General features: G+C 48.5%; 1 protein-coding gene across 4 annotated transcripts in view; it reads left to right on the top strand.

The window, feature by feature from the left end:
* Positions 1-12,141, top strand: part of FAM91A1 (family with sequence similarity 91 member A1) — a 90,973-nt gene that overhangs the window by 40,370 nt on the left and 38,462 nt on the right. For all 4 annotated transcript variants that reach the window (XM_056522695.1, XM_056522696.1, XM_056522698.1 and 1 more), the window contains exons 11-15: positions 841-953; positions 1,062-1,180; positions 5,642-5,754; positions 9,720-9,806; positions 11,919-12,042. In XM_056522695.1, coding sequence (XP_056378670.1) covers positions 841-953; positions 1,062-1,180; positions 5,642-5,754; positions 9,720-9,806; positions 11,919-12,042 — 556 coding nt within the window. The remainder of the gene's footprint in view (positions 1-840; positions 954-1,061; positions 1,181-5,641; positions 5,755-9,719; positions 9,807-11,918; positions 12,043-12,141) is intronic.

The raw sequence follows: 12,141 nt of genomic DNA, 5'->3' as shown, positions 1-12,141 counted from the left end.
CCTTCGCGCTGCGCAGCGCAATGACGAGTGACGTCCTAAACTCGACGTCACCGTCAGTGCGCACAGTGACAGCCGAGGACGCCGCCGGAGCCAGAAGTAGCGTGGACCCCGGCCCCGGGAACAGGTGATTATAAAACCGGGGATGGGGGAGGCAATGGGGCAGCGGCGGTGGTTGGACTAAGGACCCCAGGACAGGCAGGGGGAGAGAAGCTGTCGGCGGTGGCGGCGGTCTCTGGCCCCGCAAAAGCCGCTGCAGTTCATTGATTTAAAGCGCCCGCTTCTTCGGGGTTGTTGGTTGGTTGGGTGTAGAAATAGCCGATAACTTATACCGGACTATCGGTATAAGTTATCGGCCTGAAAGGTCACAGATTATCGGTATCTATATTGGTCGATCCCTACTATGAACACCCGCATGACAGTCCGCTTACACATTGAATGGTAAAAGTGCAAACTCTTTCATTTATTTTTGTTTGCATGACCTTCTTGAGAAGGGTTATGATTAGAGATGAGCGAACTTACAGTAAATTCGATTCGTCACGAACTTCTCGGCTCGGCAGTTGATGACTTATCCTGCATAAATGAGTTCAGCTTTCAGGTGCTCCCGTGGGCTGGAAAAGGTGGATACAGTCCTAGGAAAGAGTCTCCTAGGACTGTATCCACCTTTTCCAGCCCACGGGAGCACCTGAAAGCTGAACTGATTTATGCAGGATAAGTCATCAACTGCCGAGCCGAGAAGTTCGTGACGAATCGAATTTACTGTAAGTTCGCTCATCTCTAGTTATGATATATATGCAAAACAAATAAACATCTAAAGTAATTGTATTTTTCTTTCGTCTCCAGAATGCAGTTTCCATGTATTGCCGATTGGGGTTCGCCATTAAAAAGGGACAAGTGATCAATCCGGATCAGCTGCACCCGTCGTGGAGGAACGTTCCATCTGTAAACAGACTGAAGTAAACGTTCTCAGACTTATGTTTATGTTCTTTGGTTGCAATACTATATGATTTTTGTGTCATGGCCCCTTATTGGGTGTAGTAATGTTTGTGCTCTCTTGGGCTCAGGACTACATTGGATCCTCAGAAGATGCTTCTTTCCTGGGAGAGCACAGAAAGCAAGAGTCCTGTACAAGATCTGGCCTCTTCGGCGACCGACACCGACACAAACAGCCAGGAAGATGCAGGTAGGTAGTACTGCTGTACAACTCAACATAATGGGGTTTATTTACTAACTCTGATCCCGACTCTTTTTTCTAGGGTTTTGCGCCCAAATTGTGTTGCACGTTCCATGAGACAAAATTTATGACCAAAAAAACTCAAAACCCTACATTTTACAAGAAAAACTCGAAAAGGGGGCATGGCCACGGGAGAAAGTGGGCGTGGCGCTGACAAAAGGGGAGTGTCCCCGACAGTTTTGAAAAATCCCAACATAAGGTTTCCACAGAAAATTTGGGGGATTTGAGCTGGGAAAAATCTGACAGATCAGAACCGTTGTAAAAAAAAAAGCTAAATGTAGGGAAAAGTGCAAAATCTAGGGAAACCTTAGTAAATACCGTGGGAAAATACCAGTGGGAAATCAAAACCCACAAAGAAAACTACACAACACTCTTAGTAAATAAACCCCAGTAAGCGCACATGTGAAGGTGTGGTGATCCAGGGATTTATTCTCATATTTAGAGTTAGGAAGGAGTTCTTAACCTAATATGGGGCATTTTGCATTCATTCTTCTTCTGGATTAAAGGGGTACCCCGCCCCTAGACTTCTTATTCCGTATCCAAAGGATGTCTAAACGTGGGGGGTCCCGCAGCCGGTACGACCGCGATCTTTGTGCAGTACCCGGCGTTTGTTTAGAATGCTGGGTGCGGGCAGCGGGGGTCGTGAGGTCACGGCCACGCCCCCTTAATGCAAGTCTGTGGGTGTGGTTGTGACGTAATGAGGGGACATAGCCGTGATGTCGCAACCCCCATCCCCCCCCCCCCCCCCGCCACTTGCTCCAAACATTTGGAACAAAATGTTCCGAGCGCTGGGGAAGCGGGGTACCATTTTAATACAGAAGGGTTATAGCTTGGACTTTCTGGACCCTTTTCTTGTTTTACCTATATCAACTACTAGCTGAGTACCCGGCTTTCCCGGTTTTTCCTTTCTTATCCTTCTTGTGGAGGAAAATCAACAGAGGAAGCTTTTGACTTCATGTCCCGTCCTCATAAATTGTTGTCATATCCCAACCCCATATCTTGTCCTCCTATCCGGACGTCCTATCCGGACGTCCTATCCGGACGTCCTATCCGGACGTCCTATCCGGACGTCCTATCCGGACGTCCTATCCGGACGTCCTATCCCGACGTCCTATCCCGACGTCCTATCCCGACGTCCTATCCCGTCCTCTTATCCCGTCCTCTTATCCCGTCCTCTTATCCCGTCCTCTTATCCCGTCCTCTTATCCCGTCCTCTTATCCCGTCCTCCTATCCCGTCCTCTTATCACGTCCTCCTATCCCGTCCTCCTATCCCGTCCTCCTATCCCGACCTCCTATCCCGTCCTCTTATCCCGTCCTCCTATCCCGTCCTCCTATCCCGTCCTCCTATCCCGTCCTCCTCTCTCGACCTCCTATCTCGACCTCCTATCTCGATCTCGACCTCGTATCCCGTCCTCGTATCCCGTCCTCTTATCCCGGTCCTCCTATCCCGGTCCTCTTATCCCGACCCTCTTATCCCGACCCGTAATATATGTACCAGGTATTGAAATATCTCCAGCCATACGGAAGTTATGTGGGAACATATATTTCCCATTGATTTGCATGGGACTTTAAATGAAAACCCCCAACCCTCACAAATGGGGGTAGTTAAGGGTTAAATTAACTATCCTATATTTTAAGTGGACATATAAGTCACATGTGACCAAGTATTATAGAAATATCTCCAGCCGTTTGGAAGTTATGCAGTAACATATATTTCCCATTGACTTGTATGGGACTTTAAACATAAACCCCGCCCCTGGCAAATGGGGGTGAGTAAGGGTTAAATCACTTATCCTATGTTTGTTGTTGACATATAAGTAACATGTGAGCCAAGTTTCATGTTAATATCTTTAGCCGTTTGGACGTGATGCTGGAACATACACATACATACACACATACACACATAGAGTTTTATATATATAGATTTAAAGGGGTACTCCCCTGGAAAGCATTTATTTTTTTTTATTTTTTTAATTAACTGGTGCCAGAAAGTTTTAAACAGATTTGTAAATTACTTCCATTTAAAAATCTTAACCCTTCCAGTACTTATCAGCTTCTGTATACTACAGAGGAAATTCTTTTCTTTTTGAATTTCCTTTCTGTCTGACCACAGTGCTCTCTGCTGACACCTCTTTCCATGTCAGGAACTGTCCAGAGTAGGAGAAAATCCCCATAGCAAACCTATCCTGCTCCGGACAGTTCCTGACACCAGGAAGGAAAAATCGAGGGATTAAGGAAATTACAGGATTTAGAGACAAACTAATGATATGCAAATGATGAGCAAAAAGAAAACAAAATATTCTGAACATTTTGATATATTCGGTATCGAGTATCTGTGCCATGTACAGAATACACGCACTTACTATCCTTGGCATACTATTAATTACCGTATTTATCGGCGTATAACAGGCATTTTTTAGGCTAAAATGTTTAGCCTAAAGTCTATGTGCGTGTTATACGCCGATAAGCCGCTGCAGTTCAATGATTTAAAGTGGGCGCTTTAAGTCAATGAACTGCAGTGGCTTTTGCAGGTCCAGAGACCGCCAGCGCTGCCCGATTCTCTGCCCCTGCCTGTCCTGGGGTCCGGAGACTGCCGGCACTGCTGCCCCATTCATTGCCTCCCCGATCCCCGGTTTTTCCAACCCCACAGAAGCCCCCAGGAAAGGCAGGGGGAGAGAGGCCGTCGCTGCTCGCTTCCCGCCCCCTGCCTTTCCTGGGGTCTAGAGCCCTGCTGCCGCCGCTTCTCTCCCCCTGCCATTCCTGGGGTCTAGAGCCCTGCTGCCGCCGCTTCTCTCCCTCTGGCTATCGGCGCCGCTGCCCCATTGCATCCCACATCCCCGGTTTTATAATTACCTGTTGCCGGGGTCAGCGCTGCTCCGGTGTGGCGTCTCCTGCGTCGTTGCTATGCGCTGCGCAATGACTAGTGGCGTCCCCTCGTCATTGCGCCTAGCAACGACACAGGAAACGCCACACCGGAGCCAGAAGCAGCGCAGACCCCGGCAACTGGTAATTATAAAACCGGGGATGGGGGAGGCAATGGGGCAGCGGCGCCGATAGCCAGAGGGAGAAAAGCGGCGGCAGCAGGGCTCTAGACCCCAGCAAAGGCAGGGGGAGAGAAGCGGGCAGCGACGGCCTCTCTCCCTCTGCCTTTCCTGGGGGCTTCTGCGGGGTTAGAAACAGTGTATCGGTGTATACGCATGCACACACACGCACCCTCATTTTACCAAGGATATTTGGGTAAAAAACTTTTTTTACCCAAATATCCTTGGTAAAATGAGGGTGCGTGTTATAGGCCGGTGCGTGGTATACCCCGATAAATACGGTAGGTTATTATTGGCTGTCTAATATAATTTCTGCCAGACTGGATGCACTTGGGCACACAAATCATCAAGATCCACTGCGCACTTGCCGACCAATGATGACCCAGATGTTGTCGATAGGAGATAAGTCCAGAGGTGCTGAATATTTAGGCCATGCTGCCTGCTGACAGTAGCATAAGCAACATGCGACCTCATGTTGTTGCATTGAAAAATGGGACACTTTGGAGAAATTGTTATGTAAAGACAAAAAGAGACCAGCACGGGGCGCCCCTTGCTGATCTCTTTTTGTCTTTACATAACAATTTCTCCAAAGTGTTATTACCTCAGTGACCCAGGACCCTTTATATGGATTAAAAGAGAAGGGGAACAAAACCTGTAAGCAATGGCCGCTCACCACGAGCAAGAAGAAAAATTTGAGTATGAGGTTAGCAAAGTAATGGAAACAGCTGCTGGCCCAAGGTCCCAGTAAATTGATGTCCAGTCCTGATATAGAATGTGGAAATGGAGAAGAGAAAACTTGACCTTGTAAAAAAAGAGGCTCCTAGTTTCTAAGGTAATTCAACCCAATCCAGTAATATTGGGCAAAGTAAACCAAGTGGATATATTAAAGGGGTACTCCACTCCACACAAACTGTTCCGAGCGCTGGAGCCGGCGCCGGGAGCTCGTGACCTCATAGCCCTGCCCCCTCATGCCGTCACGATCCGCCCCCTCCCATAGACTTGCATTGAGGGGGCGGACGTGACATGAGGGGGCGGGGCTATGACGTCACGAGCGCCGGCTACAGCGTTCAGAACAGTTTGTTCCAAACGCTGAGCAGCGGAGTACCACTGTAAGTAGATATATAACAAAAATACATATAGAAAGCAGCTTAAAGGATAACGCATTTTGGATGTAAGCACCACCTTCTTCAAATCGCCCCCTGATCTGAAGAAGTGGGAACTTGCCCCCGAAATGTGTTGGTGTTCTTGACATTTCAGTGAGTCCTGATGGTCTAATCCCCCTACACACTAGATCACTGTGAGTTTAGTTTTGTACAACATTCAGTCCTGAGTTGTGTTGATTTCCATGTGTTTTCTTCCCTCTATTAGCAGAGACATCCAGTGTGAGCAGCCTGAACCTGACAATTGGTCACACCAAGCGTATTGCCTTCTTGTTTGACTCCACTCTCACGGCCTTCCTCATGATGGGTAATCTGTCTCCGGTAAGGCTTATGTTTAAGGTGTCGTTCTTTTGACGTCAGTGTAACCAGACATGGATGAAAAATAGAATCCATTATTAGAGTCAATCTTTCATATAGAGTCAAAGAGATGTTGGATGGAAAAACCGGTGGCAGCGAGTGGCACCTAAGCTCTTCCCTGGCATCTGTTTTTTGCCATCTGTCACTGCTGGAACAAAATGATAGAGAAATGGTGTGTGAGTTAATGTGCTCCGCAGCCCCTCACTGATATGTCATTGGAAGCTTTCTATTTAATTGTTTTCTGCACTATCACATACATGTACAGTGGTCCCTCAACATACGATGGTAATCGGTTCCAAATGGACCATCGTTTGTTGAAACCATCGTATGTTGAGAAATCCGTGCAATGTAAAGTATAGGACAGTGGTCTACAACCTGCGGACCTCCAGATGTTGCAAAACTACAAAACCCAGCATGCCCGGACAGCCAACGGCTGTCCGGGCATGCTGGGAGTTGTAGTTTTGCAACATCTGGAGGTCCGCAGGTTGAAGACCACTGGTTGGAGGTTATACTCACGTGTCCCTGCGGCTCCGGACCGTCACCGCTCGTCACTACTGCCCTGGATGTCGCTCCATCGCTGTCACCACATCCCCGGGGTGTCCCCGACGCTCCGGCAAGGCCTCTGCTTCCTCGGCATCCTCGCTCTCCGTCGCCGCCATCACGTCGCTAAGCACACTGCTCCTATTGGATGACGGGACGGCGTGCGCAGCGACGTGATGATGACGATGGAGAGCGCCGACGATGCAGGGGATCCCGAAGAGGATGCGCCGGAGCCCCGAGGACAGGTAAGTGATCGTCAGCAGACCACACGGGGCACCGTAAACGGCTATCCGGTGGCAGTTGAAGCAGTCTGCGCTGCCGGATAGCCGTTTATGTGATGGCCCCGACATACAAAAGCATCGTATGTTGATGCTGCCTCTGAGAGGCCATCGTATGTTGAAATGATTGTATGTCGGGGCCATCGTAGGTCGGGGGGGTCACTGTATGTTGCAGAAGAGCAATTGCCTGTCAGTGTAAAGCTAACTGAACTATTAAAGGGGTACTCCGGTGGAAAACTTTTTTTTTTTTTTTAATCAACTGGTGCCCTTGGACAAACTACATGCCACATGCAACCATGTTAACAGGAAATTTGGGCCATAGGGAAGGGATGTTTTCCACAATTCCTAACTATTTGGAGCAGTTGGAGGTCCTACTGGGCTATTTTACAGAAAAGGGTGCTTACACCCATATACTCTAACGTATAATATTTTTGACAATAGCTTTTGAACATATGGAATGCTCGTGTACTACAGGAAGTTCCCCTTCCCTACCTGATGTTTTGCAGCCAGATTTGGGGATGTTACGCGCTATCTACTAATAAGGCTGTAAATACATGACCTGCTTTTATTTCTGTTTATCATGTTAAACTTTAATAAAACGTAGTGAAACGTAAATAAACTGCTGCCAGAAAGTTAAACAGATTTGTAAATTACTTCTATTAAAAAAAAATCTTAATCCTTCCAGTACTTATTAGCTGCTGAATACTACAGAGGAAATTATTTTCTTTTTGGAACACAGAGCTCTCTGCTGACATCACGAGCACAGTGCTCTCTGCTGACATCTCTGTCCATTTTAGGAACTGTCCAGAGCAGCATATGTTTGCTATGGGGATTTTCTCCTGCTCTGGACACTTCCTAAAATGGACAGAGATGTCAGCAGAGAGCACTGTGCTCATGATGTCAGCAGAGAGCTCTGTGTTCCAAAAAGAAAATAATTTCCTCTGTAGTATTCAGCAGCTAATAAGTACTGGAAGGATAAAGATTTTTTTTAATAGAAGTAATTCTCTTTAACTTTCTGGCACCAGTTTATAAAAAAAAAAAAGTTTTTCCCACCGGAGTACCCCTTTAAGCCATTCCATTGAAATACCAATGACACAAGCAAAGAAACCCTAACTATGGGGGGGGGGGGGGACCGTGACACCCCTATGTACTCCCAGGGCACATGCAAGTGGACCATGTAATGTACCAGCAGAAAACTGCAAACACCAAAATAGAATAAAGGCTTTGGCAGACTGATATAACAAAATAATCAACTTTATTGTTAAAAACACAATTTAAAACACATAAATTAAATGACAAGGAGGAATGGCAGCTGAAACAAAGGACAAAGTGCACAGAAATGCTGTGGTGGCAAATGCCACAGACGGTGTAGTTAATTGGTAAGGTGGGTATAAATATACAGGTTGCACATCACATATAATATATGTGTGCGTGTAAGGGTATCTTTAGGCAGCAGTACATATCAAGTAAAAGTACCGTATTTTTCGCCCTATAGGACGCACCGGCGTATAAGACTCACCCTATTTTTAGGTGCAAAATCAAAAAAATTAAAGATTTTGAACCCAATAGTGGTCTTCAACCTGCGGACCTCCAGATGTTGCAAAACTACAACTCCCAGCATGCCCGGACAGCCGTTGGCTGTCCGGGCATGCTGGGAGTTGTAGTTTTGCAACATCTGGAGGCCCGCAGGTTGAAGACCACTGCAGGAGGAGGTAATACTCTTGTGTCCCCGCCGCTCCGGACCCATCACCGCTGCCCTGGATGTCGCTCCATCGCTGTCCCCGTCGCTCCGGAACGTCTCTGCTGCCGGCCGGGTATCCTCGCTCTCCGTTGCCGTCATCAAGTCGTTACGCACGCCGACGCACGTACGCGACGACGTGATGACGAGGAAGGAGAGCGTCGGCCATACAGGGGATCCCTGAACGGAGAAGACACTGAGGAGGCAGGTAAGGTCCCGGTGAAATCACGGCGGTCCCAAACAGCCCGACTGAACAGCCGGGTTAGTGTCACTTTCCCTTCAGACGCGGCGGTCAGCTTTGATCGCCGCGTCTGAAGGGTTAATACAGGGCATCACCGCGATCGGTGATGTCCTGTATTAGCCGCGGGTCCCGGCCGTTGAAGGCCGCAGGGACCGCCGCGATAGGGGTGTATTCGCCGTATAAGACGCACCGACTTTTTCCACCCAGTTTTGGGGAAGAAAAAGTGCGTCTTATACGGCGAAAAATACGGTAAGTATTATACATCCTATCAAGGTGCATTAGTGCAAAAAAGTGCAAGCTGAGGAGATACCCACATATGCAAAATAAATGTGCAAAGAGGAGACGTCCACCCCTACGATCCTTCTTCCGGGAGCCATTCCATTGGCAGAGGATTGTTGGACTTCTGGCTGCTACGATCTCTTAGTATGGTGCTGATGTAGCCCCCAGCCTCAAACTACTTCAAGGGGTACTCCGCCCCTAGACATCTTATCCCCTATCCAAAGGATAAGATGGCTGATCACGGGGGTCGCCACCAGCAGGACCCCCCCCGCGATCAGACATCAGATCTCATCTCGGCTGATCAGATCAGATCTCGGCTGCAGAACCCCAGACATCCGGTGCACGGAGCGAACTACGCTCCGTGCCGAATGACTGGTGATGCGGGACTGAGGCTCGTGACGCCACGGCCCGCTCGTGACTACATGGCCACGCCCCTTCAATGCAAGTCTATGGGAGGGGGCGTGACGGACGTCACGCCCCCTCCCATAGACTTGCATTGAGGGAGCGTGGCCATGACATTACGAGCTGGGCGTGACGTCACAAACCTTCCGGCGCTGCACCCGATGCTCTAAACAAACGCTGGGTGTAGCAGGGAGATCGCGGGGGTCCCACTGCTGGGGACCCCCGCGATCAGACATCTTATCCCGTATCCTTTGGATAGGAAATAAGATGTCTAGGGGCGGAGTACCCCTTTAAATGCATCATGGCATGGCACCTCCACTTATAGAAAGGGCATTGTTACTTAGAAGTGCGGGGTTTGACAGGGCTGAAGCTCATTGTGTTGCGTCCAGTGTGTGACTATGGTTTCTCCATCCTTTCCGCTGTCCAATGACTTTCATTTTGTGTTTTACAGAACCTAAAGAGTCACGCAGTCACCATGTTTGAAGTGGGAAAGTTGTCAGATGAAACGTTGGACAGTTTTCTTGTGGAACTAGAAAAGGTACAACGCTTATGTGACTTATCTTGTCAATTCTGGACACACAGGGGGCTGATTTACTATTCCTGTCTAATTCTCTAAGGTGTTATGGAGCCCCACACCTGTCCTCAAGGTTGTGTAAGAAATTATTGGTCATCTCCCTCTACCACCTTTTCTTCTGGTGGGAAGAGAGGACACATGGAGTGGAATAAGGCTTTCATAACTCCGCGTTTGTGGGGTTTATTTCCTATACCTATATGGTATATAGAGATGCCACTAAGCTGTTCTAGCTATGCAGCAGAGGTATACCCTGAAAAAACCTAACACTTGACTGCAGGATCAGGCTACACAGGGTTTCTAGTCTAAACCAGGGTGCCTCCAGCTGTTGCAAAACTACAACTCCCTGCATGCCCGGACAGCCTTCGGCCAATAGGAGATGACCAGTGTGTCCATAACAGATACAGTGCCCCATATGAACTATCCTCCGACACAATGTTTAGCACTAGTAGATATCATGACTCTACAGCAGTCTTTCCCAACCAGGGTGCCTCCAGCTGTTGCAAAACTACAACTCCCTGCATACCTGGACAGCCTTCGGCCAATAGGAGATGACCAGTGTGCCCATAACAGATACAGTGACCCATATGAACTATTCGGTACAATGTTTAGCACTATGTAGGCATCATGACTCTACAGCAGTCTTTCCCAACCAGGGTGCCTGCAGCTGTTGCAAAACTCCAACTCCCTGCATACCTGGACAGCCTTCGGCCAATAGGAGATGACCAGTGTGCCCATAACAGATACAGTGACCCATAAGAACTATCCGGCACAATGTTTAGCACTATGTAGGCATTATGACTCTACAGCAGTCTTTCCCAACCAGGGTGCCTCCAGCTGTTGCAAAACTACCACTCCCTGCATGCCTGGACAGCCTTCGGCCAATAGGAGATGACCAGTGTGTCCATAACATATGCAGTGCCCCATATGAACTATCCGGCACAATGTTTAGCACTAGTAGATATCATGACTCTACAGCAGTCTTTCCCAACCAGGGTGCCTCCAGCTGTTGCAAAACTACCACTCCCTGCATGCCTGGACAGCCTTCGGCCAATAGGAGATGACCAGTGTGTCCATAACATATGCAGTGCCCCATATGAACTATCCGGCACAATGTTTAGCACTAGTAGATATCATGACTCTACAGCAGTCTTTCCCAACCAGGGTGCCTCCAGCTGTTGCAAAACTACCACTCCCTGCATGCCTGGACAGCCTTCGGCCAATAGGAGATGACCAGTGTGCCCATAACAGATACAGTGACCCATAAGAACTATCCGGCACAATGTTTAGCCCTATGCACTGTAGGCATCATGACTCTACAGCAGTGTTTCCCAACCAGGGTGCCTCCAGCTGTTGCAAAACTACAACTCCCTGCATGCACGGACAGCCTTCGGCCAATAGGAGATGACCAGTGTGTCCATAACAGATACAGTGCCCCATAAGAACTATCCGGCACAATGTTTAGCACTATGTAGGCATTATGACTCTACAGCAGTCTTTCCCAACCAGGGTGCCTCCAGCTGTTGCAAAACTACAACTCCCTGCATACCTGGACAGCCTTCGGCCAATAGGAGATGACCAGTGTGCCCATAACAGATACAGTGCCCCATATGAACTATTCGGCACAATGTTTAGCACTATGTAGGCATCATGACTCTACAGCAGTCTTTCCCAACCAGGGTGCCTCCAGCTGTTGCAAATCTACAACTCCTTGCATGCCTGGACAGCCTTCAGCCAATAGGAGATGACCAGTGTGCCCATAACAGATACAGTGACCCATAAGAACTATCCGGCACAATGTTTAGCCCTATGCACTGTAGGCATCATGTCTCTACAGCAGTGTTTCCCTACCAGGGTGCCTCCAGCTGTTGCAAAACTACAACCCCCAGCATTCGGCTGTCCAGGCATGCTGGGAGTTGTAGTTTTGCAACAGCTGGAGGCACCCTGGTTGGGAAACACTGGTCTAAACCATTGAAGCGGGTAGGGTTTGCATAGGGACTGTATACACAACACATCAGGAGATACATGTTCAGATGCATTGTAGAAGATATGGATAATTCCATTGTCTGTCTCTTGCAGGTACAAAACACAGGGGAAGGCGAGGCACAGCGGTACTTTGATCATGCACTTACTTTACGAAATACCATCCTGTTCCTGCGCCACAACAAGGAACTCATTGCACTTCCTGAGCACTCAAATGCAGGTATGAAACGTGTCCTGTCTCTCCTCTACTGATGGGGTTGTGCGTATGACCTACAGCAGTGTTTTCCAACCAGCGTGCCCCCAGCTGTTGCAAAACTAC

The sequence above is a fragment of the Hyla sarda genome, chromosome 5 (genome assembly GCF_029499605.1).
Source record: "Hyla sarda isolate aHylSar1 chromosome 5, aHylSar1.hap1, whole genome shotgun sequence".
NCBI classification, from domain to species: domain Eukaryota; kingdom Metazoa; phylum Chordata; class Amphibia; order Anura; family Hylidae; genus Hyla; species Hyla sarda.
This window is presented reverse-complemented; position numbering and strand designations above follow the sequence as displayed.